Genomic DNA, 23,312 nt, shown 5'->3' with positions numbered 1-23,312 from the left:
GTGTACACGAGGAGTCGAGTGTGTACCCGGGCTTATATATGAAAATTGACCGGTTTAGACTCTTAGGTTATTAATATGCTTTTAATTGAAGTTGTTGTTATATGGAATATCGTTTATTTTTAAGTTAGGGCTATGCTTTATTGTGATATTGATATTGCTATTTCGGCTATATTGTGTCATATGTGGACATATTGCGGGGATTGATTGTTGTTGTGTGGAGCATAAGGGTGGCATTTCACTATTGTTGATTGTGCAGAGTGATACGGGTGGCTGTTGATATGTTGTTTGGGCGGTGAGATACGGATGGCTATTGTGATATTGTCAATGCCACCGATAAGGGTGGCTATATGGGGATGTTATGTGATGGCCTGGGGGCGTGTTGTTGATAAAAGAGGAGTGTTCTGGTTGTTGTTTTTGACTTCCTTGTGTGTGTCATGCATATTACGTGATTTGTTGTGTTGTTCCCAATGTGCTACTCGGTGTCTATGATATTACTTGATTATTTGAGCTGTGATAGTACACTTGCACATGCATACACCGTAACATGTCAATTATACTACTCTAGGAGTATGAGACTTGATGTTCATTGATCATGTATATGTATTCTTGTATATCTGCTTTCTCTACGATGTGGTTTGGACTGGTAGCCCATGACTATGCCGAGCGAATTGTGATATTGGCACCTGAGTTTTCCGTGCGGTTGTGACTAATATTAGGTGCACAAGGTTCCATGTGTATAAGATTCATGATTTGTGACTTGAGATTTGGGAATATGAGGTGTGGTGCCTCGGGCTGACTCTTGTTCTAAATCCTGTGTCAGAACGATTTGTTGATTAGAACTATCATTGTTTTTCCTTAATTGCTTTTACTTGTATTTTATTTGTGCTTTGATTATTTTGTTGTTTTATCACATGATTTCTCTTTGTGTCATTTATTTACTTTGCTTTCCGTTGCTAGCTTTATATTGATATTTTGTACAGGTTACTTGATTAGTGAGTGTCTTGACTTGAACCTTGTCACTACTCAACCGAGGTTAGTCTTGATACTTACTGGGTACCGACCTTGGTGTACTCATACTACTCTTCTACACATTTTTGTACAGATTTAGATATTCGAGCTAGCAGATTCAGGCAGTGTGAGATTCTTGATCGTGAGGATTCAAGGTAGAGCTGATTGATCGTCGCAGTCCGGAGTCCTTTCCTTACTTTATTACTGTCAAATCTCTATCCGAACAGTATTGTATTTCGAGTGTTTCGATGTATTCAGTAGAGTTCGTGACCCTGTACTACCTAGTCTTGGAAAATTTGTTATGATTATTGTCGCGTAGGCTTGTATAACCTTTATTTTTGTATTTATATTAAACCATGTTTTCATTATGTCATGTTTAATTGGTTTAACTATCGTAAGTGATCGGCTTACCTAGCTTTAGAGACTAGGTGTCATCACGATCCATAAGGTGGGATTTTGGGTTGTGACAGTTCAACTAAATATAGAATTTTAAAAAGCAATAAAGACTTTTCAACTTGTGATCCTAAATATGTCACAACATTTTTGTGACTTTAAAATCATATTATTAACAGTAAAATGAGTATGATGAGACTAAATTATTTCCGAAAAGACAAAGTTGTCATTGTGAATTAAAAGGGAAAAAACATGTTTTTTTTCCAAAAAAAACAGAAGTGGTAATTGCAATTGGGACCAAGTAAAAGAAAAGAGCGTCACATCAAATGGAACAAAAGATATATTAGTATCCAATAAGATCTGAGTTCCTCATCTCTTTTACCTCCATGAAAAGAAAGCTCCATTCTATATATCATGTAGGACAAATTTGGAAAATTACAATCCGGAAGCTCCCTCAAAAAAAAATTGCCAGTAATTTGCACTATGAAGCAACCCTTGAAATGAAATCGAATTATAGCTCTTAAATTCACCGAAGTGGAGGTCAGTCCAACCTATAAAGATATCAGTACAAAAGAATAAAGGACAGGAACTCCACAGAATGTGCAAAGTAAAATCAATGATGGTCTCTGTATTGGTTGAGGCTTGATGCAACTATCTGGAAGTTCCAAGCTAAAACTGCTGGCATTGCAACTCCAAATTTCTGGAAAATAGAGAAAGAAAAAGTACGCTATTTGTTGGCAGGCTCCTTGCCACTCCTCGTCCCAATCCAAATGTCTAAAGTGAGATGCTATTTGTTGGCAGGCATCTCAATTCACAATTTCCTTTGAGAAAGGCAAATGCTTGTAAACTGACAATTAGTCAGCCTGGTTGCTTTAAGGAATTAAGCAGTTTCTTCTATCGTAATCTGTATAACCTACATCGACCATGCAAAGACCATCGGGCGGAGCAGGTGGAGCAGTGGCACGCCTGCAGGTGGCATCTATCAGCCTCAGCAAGGCATCATCATCGGCTCCAGCAGCTGCTTCCCTAATCGCTGTTGCCACAAGAACACGAACCATCTGCAAAGCATAGCAAGTGATTACGCATGTTGCAACAGTTCAAATGACATGGCACAATGGTCCAAGTTACTCCTTTAATGACATAGTGACCTGTAGGTCAACAGTTGAAAGAACATGGTACAATCGGAAGAGAAGTATAAAGAGTATATAGGCAACGGTAATCTTCCTTCTGAACTATCACATCAACACTTTTTCAATCTCTCCTAAAAACGAAAAGAAACCCGGTTATGCTACAGGTCTAGGGTGTGAGCAGATAGTTGTGAAAGAACCTAAGCATCCAACACAAAATCTTACGACAAAGGGTGGAGTGACCAAAGCCTTTATAAACCCTTCTGGAAGCCTTAACAAAATCCATATGGGACAAACATACTCAATACTCTATTGCAAGTGTAACATTGATTTTGGGGTTTACACATGAACGTTAATGTGGATTACGAGTGTGAGGGAACATATAGAAATTTCTCGGAACAACCATACCCTCCGCAAGAAACGGTTAGCGACCAACTCAATGCACATCGTCTTCATATGACCCCCGCCCTACAATTTCAGTACAAGAAAAGCAAAGGATTCTTAGTGAAATAATTGATTTAATGGCAATGTAACTGCACATCAATCAGATCAGACATCAAAAGTAGTTTGAATCCAACAGCTTCAGAAGACAATTAAGCAGCAAAAGAAAGCAGAGATAGGGTCTATGATGGCAAAAGGAAGAAAAAGAACAGGATCAGAAATGAAGAAAAAGATGAAATAAAATAAGCACAGTCAACCCTCTCTATAACAGCCTCGTTTGTTACGATATTTTTTGACTTTTATAGTGAATGGTTGTTATATACCTATAACATCATTTGAGGTCTAAATACTTTTTGGCCTTTATAGATAAAAATTATCCAAAAATCAACTATTTTTCATTTTTCAATGTTACATATAAAAGAAGAGAAAATTATTCAAATTTAGAATCTCAAAAAATATGCATATTTCACTTGTTAAATATTGAAGAAAGCTAATAAGTTATTAATAAATTCATAACTAAACTTATACAGATTTAAACTCTACGGCACGCACTTTAAAGCTACTTAGGAAAATAAATTCTTTAAAATTAATAAAAGAACTTTGTAATTGTAGCTTGTTTCATAGATTTCATTATCTTACTAGCGATATAACTCTTGAATTGGTTAAGATTTGTGTCCAAATTTTCAGCAAAAAGGTATCCAATAGCTTTCCCTTGAAGACAATCTAAGAGCTTAACAGTTAAATCTTCTATCTAAATATTTTTTTGGCATTTGTCCAATGAAAAAGATATCATGTGCAAATCTTGAAATCCTATGTCTTATGCAAAATAGAAACTTTGTTCAATGGAAAAAATTATGTGCATATTTTTAGAATTATTATTAGTAACATTAAAGATTCTATATGGCTGTTCTAGAGGGGTTAATTTTACAAAATGCGTTCTGCTATAAATATGGTTGTTGTTGTTATAGGTAAAAAGCTGTTATAGAGAGGTAAAATATAACTTAAAAAATCGATTCTGAGGAAAACTTGGCTTTTTTAGTGAATGGCTGCTATATAGGGATGCTGTTATAGAGAGGTCTGACTGTACTCCAAATTCTTAAACTAATATCCATCTTTAATCCACAATGTAACTGGCAGCATCACATGGAAACCAGTAAAGACATTTTCTTATGTAGGTTTGACAAAATTTTAGGGTTTGGCATACTTTTAGACACAAATGAGTTAGAATCTTTTTGATATTGATGAAATTAATAGTTTGTTGATGTAAAAGGGAAATCCACGCATACAAGGTGTATACAACAATAGAGAATCTAAAAGAGGTGGTCCTCTAATATACAAAAAAGACAGAAAATACAACTGATCTTAACATAAGTGCCAAACGAGCTCCTTCACTTGCTCACCTTCTCTGCCTCTTCCTTTTGAATTCCCATCCTAGGGGCATATATGACAGGAATCACACATTTGATTCCAAACACACTACACACCATATACAGTTGCCCATGTGCATGCAGACAGTGCATTTTTTTAAACCTCTTAGCTCAATCATCAAGCGAAACAAAAATAAAATCAAACACATGTACTCAAAAGTTCATCAAAATCCTCCTCATGCAAAATGAACCAAGCCGCATGTTCTCCGTTAAACACACAACAAAAACTGTAGATATCCCAGCATACCACATGTTTCATGAAGAATTACAGAATGCAAAAATTATCTTTGCCTCAATCCATATTACCTTCTTGTTTTGCAGGGTAAAATCCAAGTATACCTCTAGTCAAAGTGACTCTTTTTTAGACAACAATGCAATGTTTGGTTCATTGATTCCTCATTCCAACTCCTTCGCCCCCCCCCCCCCCCCCCCCGATTCTTGTGCCTTCATATTCTAAAACAGTAGGAAATGCTTATTCCTAGAAAGCGTTTTACAACTAAATCCTAGAATCCTCTGGTCTCGCTCTCACATGAGGAATGGGCATCCCAAATGTTCTGGCGCCTTTTAATTTTATTTTGGATTGTGAGGATCTATTATCTTGTTCCTAAATATAAGAATCCAAAAATTAGTCACAAATCTCTTCCTCCAAATCAAGCATCAGATAAAAGCAGACAGCTTGTTGTTAGAAGTCAAAAGCAAAGACTTTCACAAAAAATTAAATGGGACGGCTTTACAGATGTATACCCAAAACTTCTAATCAAAATGGTCTTCAAGAAACGTTCTAAAGAACTGATAATTTACCTTCAAAAGCCTTTAGTTAAGAACTTGCTCATATTTGATCGATAAATTAACATATATAGACATACTATTCACTGCATTTCTAAACAGCCACACTAAATTAAAGAAGACTTCTATAAGTTATTCAGATGAAGGAACATGGATCTTCATGCATATGAAGACACGTGTTCTCAACAAGAAGCATGTGAAAATCCACAATTTAAATAAGCAAAACCAACAAGCATAGTAGTAACTGTTTGATACCTTTGCACATGGTATTGAGATTTCAATAGCTCTAGCATGGAAGACAAAGCACTCTGTTGGTGGACCACTGTGACATTCATAAAGATACAAAAATCTGGTCATCAGTCTACCATTAAGTATGAATACAATGTGAAATGTAACTTTATAGCTGAACATGCCTACTCCTATGGCTTGGTACTGGAAATCATGAAGTACACATTTCTTTTCGTTCTTCGCTGACTTCACTTTACTTTTCTAGGGACATGATCAATGATCCGAAGCTAAAATGATTTGATGTAGATAGTGCGACAATCACAATCATCTTGTGACACCTTAGATTAAAGTGCTTTTTCAATATAGTTTCTTCTCCTAGGAGTAGATCATGACTAATAGTAAATATTATCATAATAACAACGTAAAATAATAATGGTACTAGTGTTAGTAATTATTTCTAGGCGTTATTATATGATGATGATGATGACGACGACGACAACGACAACGACAACGACAACAACAACAACAACAGCAACAGCAACAACAGCAGCAACGATGATGATAATAATAATAATAATAATAATAATAATAATAATAATACAATGCATACGTGCATATATGATTTTTGATGTTCTCTCTGTTTCAACTTCATAGCCGAGGGTCTATTGCAAACAGCCTCTCTATCCTCACAAGGTAGGGGTAAGGTCTGCGTACACACTACCCTCCTCAGAGCCCACGGTGTGGGATAATACTGGGTATGATGTTGTTGTTGTTGTGTTTCAACTTCATATACAAAAATCTCAGTAGTACTAGCCGTTCATTAAACATCTAGAATGAGAGATTTAGATGTCAAACTGAACAGATATGTTGAAGATCAACAGAATTTAATTTCTTCTGTGATTTAGTGTAATAAGGGATAAAGAATCACTGCAAGAAGTAAAGAACGATAATGGGAAAACAAAACTTACGTGTTCCTTGAAGCTTTAAGATCTCGTGCAAACATTTTGTAAGATAAAAGCTTTCCTTCAAGCTGACCCAAAAGCCGGTTAACCTTGCTTACTTCAAACTTGGTTGGTTTGTTTCCATGCACCAGCTCGTCATTGTCGTCATCCATTACATCTACATTACTTTCGTCAATTGCACTTTTACCACATTCATTCTGTTGATGAACATCAGTGCAACTGTTGATCCACATTTGACCATCTTGCTCTCCATTCAATGCATCATCAATAGGGAATAAATATAAATAGTGTCTCCATTTTGCAGAGAAGTTGGGATGAAAATCGCGTGATACCTATTGCAAGAAAAATTTATTTTTGTTACACCTAATCCGCAGATTAAAAGGAAAAAGGAAGGTATAATTGATGTTGTGCAGACGGTAATACACCCTTTTTTGATAAGTAAAAAAAATCTATTGATTTCTGTAGCACAAAGTAGGTACTTCCTATGCAGAAAAAGATGGACTTAATCGCCTTAAACTATGCTGGGAGTGTAAGAACCCAAAATTGCTATCAATATAATTTCCAAAAGACATCCTACTCATAAATTCAACAAGTAAAGACATCAAGATTTTACAGAAGAGGCGGATGTTGCTTTTCTTTCAAAACATACTGATTCTTTTGAACCAAACCTGTCCGAAATATGCACCATGTGTAGTATGCCCAATTAACTCAAGAAGGTTGCAATTAAACCATTAGTGATTCACAAATTGCAAAAGTCATTCCTACCAATCATACTCCAAATGCTAATAGAGATTGGTGAATGTGAGCGTCAGCCTCTTCTATGACAATTTGGCAGCAGCGGAACAATGCTTTGCAAATGGAAGTTACTGATTTAATCTACTAGTGAAAAGGAGAAGGATAAATAGCAGAGAAACCCCCTTTTGCATACACAGGGCTAAAATCACCATTTAGCAGACTAGAACCAGAGATGAAGAGAACATCATTCAAGATGTCGAGAAGAAGAAAACCAAAAACAAACAAGAACAATGAAATTTCAACTCAAAAACTCATTTTTTGAAAGCATAAGGCCTAGTAGAACAACCATGGCTATCTTGGAGAAAGGACCCGGTAAGTCCAGCACAGCAGATTGTAAGAATTGTCCCACAACAGAAACTAAATAATAAGGATGCTCTTCCCAAAGCTTTCCTTTGTTCTTTCAACTCCACTTCCTCAGTTGTTAATGCTGTCATCACCATAAATGTGGCAGTTGAGGGCTTCTCTTCTTCTTCTTCTTCTTTTGTTGATAAGTTTGAGGGCTTCCTTTTTGTTCATCAGTCTTTTGTATGTGTACGTATAAATGGCAAGAATAGCTTTATTCTCACTTATGCCCCTAGACTACATGATACTCATTCAGTTACCCACGGGATTTAGACAGTTATTAAGCCAAAATGGGCTTTCCACATGACTTTGGAGAAAAAATGGTTTAATGCTACTTTTAAAACTTTATGGGCATTCACCAAATAAAAGAAAATCTAAATGGTAACAGCTGTATTTAACCAAAAAAAACTTAAAAATATTTTTTCCCCAACGGACATCATGCATTCAACAAACCAAAGAATCAATTACCTTGGTGAGAGAAACCACCCTGATCTTTCCTGGTGCTGCTTTATCAATGGCATCTTTTACATCTTGAATCTTAATGTCCTTTCTCCAAGTATCTAGACATAGAAGTAAACCAATATACTTATCTCGAAAAAACATGAGGAAAAAAAATTCACAAGTTGAACATTAAGCTTTTTGGATATGAATGTAATCATGATTTTATGATTGGCTATATGCCCATGAGATCCTTAATCAAAATTGACATGAGAAGTATTTATAGCATGTTAATTGGCCTTTGAATGTCAACTTCGTAAGTTCCACCACTGGCATTGCCAAGTTCAAAGGAACAGGTCAACTGGACACACTGAATTTTGTTGCTATTCAACTTCTCAATTCTGTAACTTTAAAGAGGATTCTTGCACCTGATTATACTAATATATTCTCAACCTAGTCATGTGCAACTTTTGTATAAGTATTTCAATGGAAAAAAAATTGGGAACTTTTCTTAATCAAGTCGAAGATGCTATTCGTAGGAGTTAGGACAATAATGTATTATTGGTTAAAAGAGTTTAAGTTTTTTATCTGTGTTATGACAGCATCGTTACTTACTTTATGACTCTTTTCCCCATCCCCTGTAAGGTTCTCAAACAACTAGACAAGATCAGAAGGAACTTTCTATGAAAAGGAAATAGCCAAAGCCACAAATTCCATCTCGCTAAATGGAGCAAAGTCATTAAACCCAAAGACAAAGGTGGCTTGGGTATCAAAAATCTAGAAATCCACAGCAAATGCATGTCGATGAAGTGGTTATGGAGATTTATATAACCAAGATATCGTGGCTTGTGGAAGGAAATAGTTACAGCTAAATATGGGAAACATAGCCATTGGCGTAATAAACCTCACAGATCCTCTCTCAAGGTCTGAATTCTTCAAAAAGCAATTTTCAAGATTGGAAGTGGAATGCACATTAGCTTTTGAAAGACATCTGGATGGTCAACAACACTCTCCAACATGATTATCCGAGCCTTTTTCAGACTGCCTGAGATCCAGATCGACCATTGCAAATAACAGAGGTGACAGCAATTGGGATATTCAATTTAGGAGGAATATACAAGATTGGGAGCTTGATGACCTTCTTGATCTTCATGCCAAAATAGAAAATAATAGAACGAACATGCAAGACATACAGAGAATAAGGTGGAGTAGAACCAGTGATGGTTCATTCACTGTTAACTCAGGATATAAACACTTCTGTTCAGCAGATGGTATGACTGATATACATGGCCATGGAAGTTGATATGGAAGACAAAGCTGCCAACCAATGTTATCTGCTTCTGCTGGGAAACACTGAACAAGGCATGTCTGACTCAGGACAACCTTATCAAGACTCAAGAGAGGCTTTCAGCTTGTAAACAGATGCTACATGTGCCAACAGAGTGCAGAAAACATCAGTCACTTATTTCTTCACTGTACTATCACAGCAGGCTTATGGAGCATGTTCTTTTCAATTTTTGGACTCAATTGGTTATGCCAGAGATTGTCAAAAATGCACTTGTTGGCTGAATTTCACGGAAAGTTGGAAAACCCATCAAAAAATCTGCGAAATGATCCCTGGAAGTATCTTTTGGTGTGTTTGGACTGAAAGAACCGCAGATGTTTTAATGAAGTTTCAACTTCAAGTCACTCTCTAAAAGCTAAATGTCAACTCAATCTTTTATGCTGGAGCAATTTGTCTTTTGTGAATAATTTTGATCAGTTGTTGGATTTTGTTAGCTCCCTGAACTTATGATTGGAACCTCTTATGTAACGCTAACTTTCTCTTTTGTACCTAATGCATCTTCTTGATGCCATCTGTGGACTTCTTTATCAAAAAATAGAATTTAAGCTTTTTAGCCACTTTAAATTAGCAGGTATTCAATAAAAAAGGCACATTCTTTTTTGTAGAAAGACCCCACAGAAGGAATAATTTGGCATTGTTACTAGGTTTCAGAGTTCCTCTTCTTCAATCTTGGATAAATCTCTCGATATTAATTTGTCCAGATCTTCAGCTGTTGTGTCCAACATATGATTTTTGGGAGAATAATGTATTATTGATAAAAGAGTATACATTTTAGTCATTTTACTCTTAGTTGCTCGGACACGGTGCAGGTGTCTGACACGGGTGCGGATCTAGAGGTCGGATCCTTCAAGATGTAAATTCAAAGATTCGGGGATATGGATCCTAGTGCGGATACGGGTGCCGGGATCCAGCTAAAAATAATTCAAAAAAATAATATCTCTAATTTATGAGAAATTTTGTGGAATACTTACATATAGCTTGTAAAATATTGATTTCTTTTTTATTCTCAAGTTGTAGATAAGTAAAGGATTGAATTCCTAGATAAGGTATGCTCTTTTCTTCAACTTTACCCTAGTTTTGGTTCTGATTACGAGAATCAAATTGTATCTCGTCTCAAATTTTTCCGTCTGTCGTGGTCAAAGTACCCAAAACTGTTTGACCAGAGCCGATACGGATCCCATACCCACACTCATACTAGTATCGTGTCACACGTGTGCGGCACCTAAATTGCCGTGTCGGAGCAACTTAGAATTTTTCCTCAACCTTATTGTTTAAGTTCTTAAATTGGTATGCATTTGAATCGATAATCCACTGTTTTATAGAACAACCCCTCACAAAGAGGAATATGTGGCATCGCCAATGGACTGAAAGATGCTGAAGTTTGTCCAACTTACTATGGGGCAGGGGACATAGCAAATTTAGGGCTAATTTTCAAGTTTCGAGGCTCAAAAGATGCAAAAAGAATGTTTGGTCAGAGGGTATTTTTAGAGTTAAAAGGAGATTCCAAGTTGTATAGGGCATTTTTAGTAGTAAAAGTAGTGGCAGCAGTAGGAGTAGTGGTGGTGGTTGCGGTGGTGGTGGTGGTGGTAGTACTAGTTGTAGTAGTAGACTAGTAGTACTAGTAGTAGCAGCGGTAGCAGCATGAGAGGTAACGATCTAAAAAACATATGAACAGGCAAGTGGCATTTTGATCTGAAGTAGGAGAAAAAAAGTAATGTGCAACACTAAATAAGGCCCCTAACAGATTAAGGGATTGCACATCCAAACTTCACAAGACAGTATACTGCATCTTTTTTAAATTCAATTTAACTGCTAAATTAAAGTCAACATCATATCCTTCATGGTACAAGCAAAAAAACACAGGACACATCAAAAATTAAAGCACAAAGCATACGGATATCAAGATATAGTGTTGCCAAGGCGAAAAGTATAGAAATGTGCCGAGATATGCTAGAGCTTTATTAAAGTGCATGCTTTAGTGACGAAAGGAGCAAATGAAGAAATAATTTAAATTGCAAATATATCTGCAATGCAAGAAAAATACAAGAATAAACACACACAAATTATGCAACAACTGTACTTGAGTAAAACATATCAATAGTAACCATGTTAATCAAGTTCGAAAATCACTTTAAATTTCTAATATAAATGCAATAATGAAGTTTTAAGTATCCAAATCAGATTTAATGAACAAATCACTATCATTATCATCCATTAAGTTTTTTTAACCATTAATATGTCCCTGTTCAAGAGGGAGTTCATGGGCGCTGGCGCGCTCGCCAAAGCGCCTTGGTGTCTACACTAAAGCACAACTGAAGCGACTACAAGCGCCCGGCGCATACTGCACCTAATTTCAGGGCTTAATCGTGCCTTATAACAACAGTGGCCATTAAGATGAGAATTTTGGAAACTGATTCATATAACTGAAAGGATGGTAGACCAAGCTAGGTGACTTACAGAAAGAACAAACTTGTTGAGAGGCTGAAACGCCCTTGTCGGTACGCCCAGCAACTACAGTGCATGCTTCTAATGGTAAGTTCTTATCTTTTAATAGTTGAGCCTTCCTCTCATCAACAAACTGACCTAGAGATCTTTCGACCAATCTGAATAAAGCAGAGCACACGACACATGAACACCATACCAACAAAAGTTATCAGTTGGTTTGATCTCAAATAAAATCAGCTCTTATCACGTTAAAAAGATAAATATACATGCATGAGAATTTTGCAGAAGAACCCTTTGGACCTACTATCGCTGATCCAATTAGACAAACTAAAAGTCTAAAGAAGGCAGCCAAAAGTCCAGCACCACCTCTGTCTTCTGCATGACCTTATTACTGGTGTTCTCTCACTGGATGTCTTCTATGAGGATCTATGGTTTTTTCTTTTTAGATCTTGTTTTTTTATCATTCAGAATTCCTTCAATATAACTCCGTAGGGATCTGCAAAAAGAATGTAGCTTGAAAACCAACTGCCGATGCAGGGTATAGCATATCCATATCCCCCTAAGATAACCGAACAAATGCAAAATAAAGTCAACTACTGAAGATATAAAATTGTTCATCCAAGATATAATAACAAATCTAGCAACTTGAACTTAACCATTGACAGTGTCATGCACAACTATAAAGTAATTGAGAGCATACATGCTGCTAAAAGAATGTCAAGTCAAAAACTATCAGTTACTCATGAAAAACCATGGAGCATGTGACACTCCATTCATGATATTAATGTCCGTGTTAGAAAATACTTACCAACAACAACAAACCCAGTGAATGTCCTTGTTAGTAAATACTTACCCTTGGACGGTATTCAGACCAGGCTGCTTCTGCCATCCATCGAAAGAACCTCCATGATAGGAAAGGACAATCTTAAAAGTTACTCTATCCCATCTACCGCCCCTATCTTTAACTGGAAAACTAACTACCTCAGATTTCTCATGGTCCTCTCGAATTTCAGCATCTTCATGCTCAGCTTGTGCCTGCGATGGCAATTTCCAAGATAAGTAGAAGTATATAAATATTAAGTGTAGTATACCATCAAATATTGTAGACAACTTGCATAAGAAGTAATCCAAATGAAATAAATGACAGTAAGAACTTTTAATATGGCACTGAATTTTAATAAAGAAGAAATTGGATAGGAAAGACAAACATTTTGAACCAAATGAGTGGAAGCTTTTAAGATTCAAAGAAGCACTTTTTTTAATAGTATCACGCCCATAAAGTATTTGAACTTATCTCGAGAAAATCTTCATGAAAATTAGTCTTAGTTTAGCTCATCTTGAGAAAGTCCTTCATAGTATTCCCGTTGCCAAAAACATATAAGTAAAGCAGTAAACAAATACAACAAAAAGATTCCCCAAACAACCAGTTTAGGCATAACAGCAAAGTTTGCCAGTGTGCACCTCTTTTCCAAATAATCCTGACAATGAAGTGTGGCCTTTCACCATGTCCGCATAGAAGTCAACAACTTTGTGCCACGGCCTTGCATACATGAACTGGTAACATTCCCTACCAAATCAAATATAAGTCATTAGCTAAATTGCATATAAATCAGAGAATCCTAGCTACACGCATAACCATTATTACATATTTTCCATATAAATAAAACATTATACAATTAAAACCCCATCCCAGCAACCAGCATTAGACACAATCCTCTGAAAAATGTAGCATTATAGTTGAAGAAGCAATTTAACTAACTCCACCTGAAGAATCAAACACAACCCACATAGTTGAATGCAATAAAATCATATATGGAATGGCACTATCAAAATTCAATCTTGAACGCAACTAACTCGACTCGAAGAATCAAACACAACCGACATAGTTGAGTGCAATAAAATCCAATATGGAACTACCAAAATTCAATCTTGAATACAGCTAAAAAAAGCGCAGCTTGAATCTTGCTGTTAACAATAGCAACTAAATTTTCATTCCAGAACTAAATAGAACAAAAAAGGAAAACGCCAAAAAGTTGTGAAAAGGAAAGGGCAAAAAGTGAAGTGTTAATGGGAAATTTAGTAACTAACTTGGCAGTCCATCTGGAGAAGTTGGCAGAATCAGTGTGGTTATAGTGAAAATGGGCCTTTTGGTAGGCAGAACGAATCTGAGAATGATTTTCCATAAGATTTCCCAGAGTCCTTACTGCCGTTGGGCACCTTAACATCACCCACTCGCCGGAGATAAAAACTAGCGGCGGGATGCAGTTGAGTTTGAGTGCGTTTTCAAAATGTTTCCTCGTAGTTCTTATACTAGTACCCAATACTTTTTGGTTATTAAGGTTTACCTTGTTATAAAATAAAAATTGTATTGTTAAGTATATAAACCAAAGAGGGGTATAGAGAGATTATATATTTTTTAACTTCAAATTGATGTTCATAATGAACTGAAATCTTCTCTATTTATAGAAGAAAGGAAGTAATTGCGAGACTTTTCAAGAAGCAACTACGAGGTTTTTATTGAGATGCTTGTAACTTGTGTGCATGAGCTGCTTGCAACCTGCATGTTTAATATGAAGTATCTACAAGTCATTTCATTGAGTTGCTTGCAATAAACTTCAATGGAGTACTAAATGAATAGTTTTCTTAAGAAAGATTATCTACAGAGGGGTATTAAATGAACATCCGCAATATAATATTTTCATAACACTCCCTCTTGGATATTCATTATTATGTGCCTCGTTAAAACCTTTACTGAGAAAAACTCCATGGGAAAAAAGTATTAGTAAAGGAAAAAGAGTACACATATTTAATAATATGCATTGCTGGCTGACTCATTGAAAAGCTTACAAGAAAAATCATGTGAGAAAAATCTTAGTAAGGAAAAAAGAGTACAGTGCATATTTTACTCCCCTGATGAAAACCTTGTTTGAAATATTTGAATCTCTGCATTCCAATCTTGTATACCATCTTCTCAAAAGTTGAAGTTGGTAAAGACTTAGTGAATAAATCTGTCGGGTCACTTGGACGAATTTGCCGGTTTGAGATCGAGCTTTACGGGAATCAGATAAATAACTTGCATTTGCATAACCAACGAGATATGTTGTTAGCATAAAACAAACTCATATCAAGGTTCCCTTTAAATATTGCAAGGTATGCTTACTCGTTCCCATGTCTCCGTGTAGGAGAACAACTATATCTTGCTAGTAAATTAGCAGAAAATGCTATGTCAGGCCTTGTAGTATTAGCAGGATACATAAGTGCACCAATTGTACTGAGATAGGTATTTCAAGACCAAGGAGTTCCTCATCCTCTCTTGGAGGTCGGAACGGATCCTTGTTCATTCCAAGTGATCGAACAATCATTGGTGTATTCAATGGGTGCGCTTTGTCCATGTAAAAGCGTTTTAAGACCCTTTATGTATAGGTCGATTAATGGATCAAGATCCCGTCTGCTAAATGTTCAATTTGCAGACCAAGATAAAATTTTATCTTTCCAAGATCTTTCATCTCAAATTCTTTCTTAAGATATTCAATTGCTTTTGGAGCTTTTCTGGAGTTCCAACAAGATTTATTCTATCAACATAAAAAGCAAATATAACAAATTTTGATGATATTTTCTTTATAAAAATATATGGATAAATAACATCATTTATGTAACCTTCTTCCAGCAAATATTCACTGAGGAAATTAGACCACATGCACCCAGATTGCTTTAAACCGTACAAAGACTTTTGTAATTTGATCGAGTACATTTCTCGAGACTTTGAATATCCTTCAGGGATCTTCATATAAATTTGACCAAATGAGTCTTATAGATTATGTCATGCATTTAAATGCATGGCATATTCAGGTGTATGGCAGGTATGATCCTTACAATCTTTTATAATATTGTGCACTATATTGTATCAAATATATTGTCGACGGTCATTTTGTATCGGTTCGCAAGCAACATAACTTGTTGAGATCTCATCACATTTTTTATTTTCAGGTACCTCAACTTCTTCTGGAGTTTCATGAAATATTATGTCGTGGGCTCTTCTAGAGCTCATCTCCTCCTCATTATGATCATTTTGATCATTTGCTCCTATCATTTTTCAAGAATTGTTACCTTTGGAACTGATTGGTCTACTACGCTTCATGCGTGCAGTAAACTCTATATTCAGGGACTTAATTTTAATAGGAGCATTTGCAGTTGAAATATGATATTTAATTTTGGATCATCAAATGCTTATGGCATTTTGACTTGAATTATCTTCTGAATGAGGATTCGATTCATATAACATATTTTCCAGCTGCGTATTCCATCCACCAAATGTTTAAAAAAAACTAACATATATCCCCAATCTTCTTTGGGGAACGTATCTTTGTACATTATGGTAGAGAAATTAATCATATATCACACATCAAAATTTAGATACAAAAAATATTTGGTTTTTTATCTTAAACCTATGGTGAGGGGATGACTTATCATATCTTGTTGGTTTGATTCATACAAGTGCCATTGTATGCGTTTTAGAAATTCTTAGACCAACACAGGAAGCTTTGTTCTCATAAGTAATAGTTTAACCATTAATAGGAGGTACTCAATGCTAAACCAGTTTGGATATAAACCATCATTATCAAGATGAACTGTCTTGATTGCATAATCTGAAAATTAGCTCTTGATTGAGAAAAGCAATTTCAAATGTCAACCTGCAGGTTGACAATAAACACATATGTAACCATCTCATATATGCATCTATAAGTGGCTCACATGATAGGTGAATGGGCCCATATTCACCTTTTATATATTTTAGAATTCAGGGGTTTTAGTCCCAACTTTAGCTGGTATATTCAATTTATTATGAGAACAAGCAACATAAAAGAATTTTTGAAGAATCTTCTAGTTCTTCAATATATGCTTATCATAATTCTCAATTACCTCCTCATACTTAAATCGGATGGAAATATTGGTTATACCGAGTGATAACTTATTTGCACTTGAAAACTTCAAGTTTATCATGGCAAGTGCTATCTTTCAATAAACTTTTAGTTTACTATGGCATAAACACTTGCATCAGTAAACTTCTGGTTTACTGTGGCTACTTTTGTATCAGTAATTTCTAGTTTACTGTTGCTACTTTTGCATCAGTAAAACTTCTGATTTTCTGTAATTGCTTTTGTATTAGTAAACTTCTGATTTATTATGACACGTGATGTAGTACAAATTAAAGAATAAGGTGGGTAACTTCTCACATACATATTATTTTACCCCTTATGATTATGGAAACAAAAAGATTTTCAATCTTCCAATCATTTGTAGTCTCAATATGATATCCATTTGTATTAGTAAACTTCGGGTTCACTACAACATATGTTTTGACCATAACATATTTGTATATAAGTTCTTTGAGAGCCTTCATTTATCATCCACCATCTAATATTATTCAGATACTACTGGTATCATGTATCTTCTAAACAAACAATTAGCTCTTCAGGAGTTTTTGATACATTTTGTATTGTCAAATATTGCTCGGACACTTTTGGTATGATGAGAGAAAATCATAATCAATGAACAATATAAAGACAATTCTAACTTTATAAATGATAAAAATTAAGAATTTCAGTATTTTTACCACCAACTTTGTGACAAATGTCTCCTTCAGGGAGAAACACCATTAACATCTGTATATTTTATATCAAAGCGACAATCACATAGTCATTACATCCGAAAAAATACACGAATTGTCATTTTCTTCGGGGTAGTTAATAACAACTAACCATAATATATCAACGTGGTTATAATGAAAAGTATTCTACAAAAATCCTTTTGCATTTGAATGAAAATTTATCAAAGATGTTTGATGTACAACAGGTACGTGCGGCAATGATCTCTATGCCACAAAAATAATATTTATATTCTTTGTTATTCTACCTCTTCAGGAGGTGAGTTGTAGTATTCCTTCAATCACTCCAGGGAATGAAAATGTACTTCAAAAATAACTTTGAATAGCAATTTTGTTAAGCCCAAGAAGACACAACTTCATAATATTTTCTGCTGCAGGAGAAAATTTTAGTTGTTTACTACTTCAGGAGTAAATTTTAATGTTTGCTACTTCGGGAGCAATTTGAGATACAAAATATTGAGTATATATTCTCTCAATTATATTACCTCTTCTGGAGGTGAATTGTACTATATTTACATCAAGAGCGCGTTCATATTTACAAGCATTATTAATATTACTACATTCACTTCAGGGAATGCATTAATATTTGTCAAAAAATTTCATCATTCACGGAATGAAACATAATTATCTGAACGTACCACATCAAATTGTGATGGCTTCGAACCTTTTTTACTATATTTGCTACTTTAGTAGCAAATCGAGGTATGCATGTAATATAGAGATTTTTTTTTCTTTTTCTGTAAGTTATCTTTATTTTAACCATAGCAAGCCAAAATTATCACTTCTGGTGGTCATAAGCATATACCACTTCGAGTGTTTAACAAAATTTTGTTACAATGAGATATACGGAACATAACCACTTCTGGTGGTTGTATATTTCTTGCAAACTCTGTTGGAGTTTAAGTGGATCTAACAATGTTACCCCCTTTGTAGTCCTTTATTAAGATGATTAGGATGAAAACAAATACCACAATAGGTACTGTATACGTAGCACATAACCAAGCAAGTGATGATAAAGATATTAAATCAAATATAAGCAAAAGGCTCAAATTATTTTATACAAATTTGACCACGCCAGACGTAAGTGATATCTACATCACTACTGTCAAGAAGAAAAGCTCACCACATCAAGGATATAATCTGCCTTACGATGCTCGAAGTGAACAAGATCTAACCACGAAGGTAAGAGCATCGCCTTACATCGGAGATGGACACCTGGATATTTTCAAAGTATTTGCTCGGGAAGGCAGAGTCTCGTGCTGATAACGTGTTATAAAATAAAAACTGTAAAGCAAATAAATCGAAGACATGTATAGAGAGAGATTGATATATTATTCAACTTCAAACTGATGTCCATAATGAACTGAAATATCCTCTATTTATAGAACAAAGAAAGCAGCGACGAGGTTTTTCTTGAGCTGCTTGTAAGTTGTCTGCATGAGCTGCTCGCAACCTGCATGTTTAATAAGAAATTGTTGCAAGTCATTTTATTGAGTTACTTGAAACCTGCCTGCATCAGCTGCTTGTAGATAAACTTCAATGGATAATGTTCTTCAGGAAGATTATATAGAAGGGGATATTAAAAGAACATCCACAATATAATATTTCATAACAAAGCCGACATATTCACTTGTGTTTTTTTTAGCAAATATACCACTAGGTAGGCTGCCTAGTGGCTAGTATATAAATAAAATCCCAAAATGGGTCCAAAACTTACAAGATGTCCAAACGAAAATAGAAGTTGCATGAAGCTACTAGGTACTAAAAAGATAGAAAAGCTAAAGTCTAATGAACTAGCTATTACAACATTGTCCGATGAATTCTTCCTTCTTTTGTCAGTGTATGTGAATCCAATTGCCAGTGGCAAATACCAATCAACACCTATCACAGGCGCCAGGGTATGCAGTCCATAGGCTAAAATGAATTCCAAACATCTCCACCACATAATTGAAGCCATCATAGACTTCCAATCATTAGTGTTGCTACAATATGATCCCCATAGGCAGTGTATTGACTTTATCCAAGTATAAATTATGTGGTCGATCATCAATATTATCATGTAAAAGAGTCTGGCTACACCTGTCTTGAAGCTGGCTTTAGGCAGGCTTTGCAAGGCAAAATCCAGGCTGGGGCTGGCTTTAGGCAAGAGTTGCAAGGCAAAAGCCAGGCTGGGGCTGGCTTTAGGCAGACTTTGCAAGGCAAAAGCGAGGCTGGGGCTGGCTTTAAGCAGGCTTTGCAAGGCAAAAGCCAGGCTGGGCTGGATTTAGGCTGTCTTTGCAAGGCAAAAGCCAGGCCAGGGCTGGCTTTAAGCTGGCGACGCCAGGGTAACGCCGGGGTATCATCAGGCTTTAGGTGCTGGATGATTTTATGATCTTGTAAGCTCAGATCCTTCTCTTCCCGAACCTTTAATGTAGAAATCATTCTAAACATTACTAAACCATCCTCAAATTGAGCATGAAGACATGCTAATACCACTGAGAAATGATTCAACAATCTCCAGAAATTCCACACAACAGATTCAACCTTTTCCTTAACATTTGAACATATTAGAAGTAGAATAAATTGCACCATCCAATACCTGCTTATCACATTGGTCCTGTACACTATCAAAGCACCTCCAGAATGAGCATGTGACCATGCTAATACCACTGGAAAGTACCTTAATAGTATACAGAATGAGACATAAAAGAAACTCGCAGGTATGTGCAGATTCCAATCCTGTGAAGCCATCAGTCTGGGACTCTTCTCTTTGCTATTCTAACCCTAAGGTTAGGAGTTTGAAACTTGTCTAAATTAATCAACCTCCTCCCTGCACTAGGCAGTTCAGAGAATGAGTGAAACTCAGATGTACCTGCAAAAGAAAACACAATGTTAGCTATAAAATCCGCCACTGAGTTGCCTTCTCTGAACACATGTTGAAAGATCGCATTGAAGTTGCCCTTCATCTCTATAATTTCTTCACATCATTTGCAATTACCCAAGGAGGATCCCATTCCCCTTCTATCACTTTCTTCATTACTAATGAATCAGTCTCCAATATGAGAGGATGAAGATCATGCTCCACATTGTATTCCAATCCTTGAAGAATAGCCTTAGCTTCAACCACCACATTAGTTGTCACCCCCGGGTCTACTGCCCTTGCATACACCACATCACCTTCATCATTCCTCACATAAAAACCTAATGAGCTAGGACCAGGATTTCCTTTTGAGGCTCCATCAGTATTGCATTTGTACCAACCATGAAAAGAAAGCTGCCATGTTACTCTTGTAGCGATCAATGTAGGTTTATATCCTTCAAAATATTGAATTATGTCAGGCCATAACAATGGAATATTAGGCATCCAAGCATACCTCACTCTTGCCAGTTAATGCAATGTCCTATTGATCTCATGAATCACCCTATTTCTGGACACTAAACCCCCCATGTTTACCTGCATTTCTTCTCTTCCAAAGTTACCAAGTGATGATAGCTGGTGCTGCTTGAAACTGTTGAATGTTTTCACTTTGATACAATGAGTATTTATTTGAATGGTAACGATATCTGAACCATCTTGAAGGCACATCAACTATTTCATCCCTACATGTTGTCTTTTACTAGTACATTTATTGCTTCATATTTGAATGAATAGGCCAAAACCCCACTAAACCTGAACTATAACTCTACTTTAGATTTAACGGAAAATGGCCAAAACTATTCCTATCGTTTGCTATATGGTTTATAAATACCCTCCGTCCATCTATCCGTTCAAAAAAATACACTCCGTCCATCTATCCGTCCAGAAAAACACACGAAGTTAATTTTATTAACAAAAATACCCCCGCGACTAACGGCATAACTGATGGAGTGTGTTTTTTTGAACGGATAGATGGACGGAGGGTATTCATAAACCATTTAGCAAACGATAGGGATGGATCTTTCATTTAATGACGTGGCGATTTTTACCCATTTACCTGGTCCGACCCTATTTATTTGACCTGACTAATTATTTTCTTTCTTTTTCTTTGCTTTTTTTCCCTCTCTTTTTCCTTATCACCCAGCACACCCACTCTCATCTCACAAAGAATTTTTATCGTTTCTTTATTGAAATAAATCTTTCTTTGTGTTTGAAAATATGGCTTTGGCTTTCACTTTATCTGCAATTCATGGCTCTTTGTCCCCCTCTTCTTCTTCTTATGAACATCCCAAAGGTAACCCTTTACTTTTTTTACCTTTTATAGATTCAATCTTTATCCTAGAATGTGATAATTTCAAGCTTTTTAGCACCTTGGTTTCAATTTTCTTGTGTGCTTGTATCAGTTATATGTAGTTGTTTTTTCTCTGTTATTTCGTGGCTCGTTTGTCTTCTTATGAGCAATCCAAAGATTTCCGTTACTTGTCCCTTTCAAAGTTTCAATATTTCTCCTAGATTTGATTGATATATTTGGACAATTTTAGCTTTTGGGCTCAATTTTTTTGTTTCAGATTTTTGGTTTGTTTTGATCCTTGTCTTCTTACTTAACAACCCAAATGTATCTGTTGATTTTCCATTTAAGAGTTCCAATACTTATCCTGAGTTTGATAGGAGAAATTTCAGAATCTGGTTTGAATTTCGGGTTATTTGATTTTGGGTTTTATCTATTCTTTAATTAATTTGTCATTGTGTTTATGCAGTGTCCCAATTGGAGAAGAAGAAAGGGGGAGATCAGATGAGTGGGAATGGGTGTGATAGATACTACCCATTTTTGTAAATGGGTTGGATAAGGTAAATGGGTTGAAATAATATACATTTTTTGTTCCAGTCAAAAATTGCCACGTGGCCCAATTAAAAATCGCCACGTCATTAAATGAAGGACCCATCCCTATCGTTTGCTAAATGGTTTATAAATACCATCCGTCCATCTATCCGTTCAAAAAAAAACACTCCATCAGTTCTACCGTTAGTCGCGGGGGTATTTTTGTTAATAGAATTAACTTCGTGTGTTTTTTTGAACGGATAGATGGACGAAGTATATTTTTTTGAACGGATAGATGGACGGAGGGTATTTATAAACCATTTAGCAAACGATAGGGATAGTTTTGACCCTTTTCCGTAGATTTAAAAACCTTTGGTTGTGGCAGCGATAACTTGGTGAGAGGCGAGCTGGAGATGAAAAAAGTCATAAAAATAAATCCATCTATCCATTTCTAAGAGGAAGTTTTGTGAACACCCAATAGTTTAAGTATGAAACTCGCAAAGCAGTGATAGTTCACTAGAGTTTTAATCTATTCACTTAACATTATTTACGTGTATTGCCACTTGAAACTCTTTGGAGGAATTTTGGGAGCGTGGTATTCACGTAGCAAGTCATATTCCTCCAAGGGTATTTTAATATGAGTTCAAGGTAGTTTAGAGAGATTTTGTAAACATCCAATACTTTAGGTATGAAACTCACAAAACAATGAGGGGTCATTTGGTTACCGGGATAAATATAAGTATTAATTTTGGTAGAAATTTTGAAATTATAATCATCCCATATTTAGTTTCGGTTATTAGCTAATAATACTTGTTTAAATGTTATACTAATGATGGTATTAACCGCCCCTAATAGTTTAGGAGGGTTTTAACCTATTCGCTCTTCATATTTTTCGTATTTTTAATGAACATTGGACTTGTCAACATTAAATTAACATAAGGTTATAATTCTGATCTTCACAAACTGAAATTCTTTTGTGATCCTTTTCTCTGTTTCTTAAAGCTTTTGTTTCAGTTTTAGAATAAAACTCAAGCTTCCTTCTTAGAAGGAATCAATTGAAATCTGGAATTGAAACTTATCCCAGACTAAACTGTAGCCAAGATATTTGACAGGGCTTTATTACTGGCGTCCCACACCATAAGAGGGTTAGCACAGACCTAAGCAATGAACAAAGCACTATATACACATTCAAATC

At 35.7% G+C, this 23,312-nt stretch overlaps 1 protein-coding gene across 3 annotated transcripts; it reads right to left on the bottom strand.

The window, feature by feature from the left end:
• Positions 1–1,744: 1,744 nt before the first annotated feature.
• On the bottom strand, positions 1,745–14,060 carry LOC109244185 (tRNA pseudouridine synthase A). 3 transcript variants are annotated; one of them, XM_019411232.1, is made up of 9 exons: positions 13,826–14,058; positions 13,199–13,304; positions 12,591–12,772; positions 11,750–11,895; positions 7,978–8,069; positions 6,379–6,704; positions 5,438–5,504; positions 2,937–2,996; positions 1,745–2,459 (listed from the first exon to the last, which is right to left on the bottom strand). In XM_019411232.1, the coding sequence occupies exons 1-9, from the start codon at positions 13,960–13,962 to the stop codon at positions 2,274–2,276; spliced, it is 1,302 nt and encodes a 433-aa protein (XP_019266777.1). In that variant the 5' UTR covers positions 13,963–14,058; the 3' UTR covers positions 1,745–2,273. The 3 variants fall into 3 exon arrangements, with proteins under 3 accessions (XP_019266777.1, XP_019266778.1, XP_019266779.1); XM_019411233.1 differs by lacking the exon at positions 2,937–2,996 and having other exon boundaries at positions 13,826–14,059; XM_019411234.1 differs by lacking the exons at positions 1,745–2,459; positions 2,937–2,996 and adding an exon at positions 3,947–4,400 and having other exon boundaries at positions 13,826–14,060.
• Between the last annotated feature and the right edge of the window lie 9,252 nt (positions 14,061–23,312).

Source organism: Nicotiana attenuata, unplaced genomic scaffold (genome assembly GCF_001879085.1).
Source record: "Nicotiana attenuata strain UT unplaced genomic scaffold, NIATTr2, whole genome shotgun sequence".
NCBI classification, from domain to species: Eukaryota; Viridiplantae; Streptophyta; class Magnoliopsida; order Solanales; family Solanaceae; genus Nicotiana; species Nicotiana attenuata.
The sequence above is the reverse complement of the archived record's forward strand: the minus strand, read 5'-3'. Positions and strand labels throughout refer to the sequence as shown.

Coding starts and splice junctions, on each gene's coding strand:
- LOC109244185 (XM_019411232.1), bottom strand. CDS start 13,962: ATGTTAAGGTGCCCAACGGCAGTAAGGACTCTGGGAAATCTTATGGAA. Junction 13,305..13,825: donor TTCTCCAGATGGACTGCCAA/GTTAGTTACTAA, acceptor TTGATTTGGTAG/GGAATGTTACCAGTTCATGT. Junction 11,896..12,590: donor GGTCTGAATACCGTCCAAGG/GTAAGTATTTAC, acceptor TGCTTTATTCAG/ATTGGTCGAAAGATCTCTAG.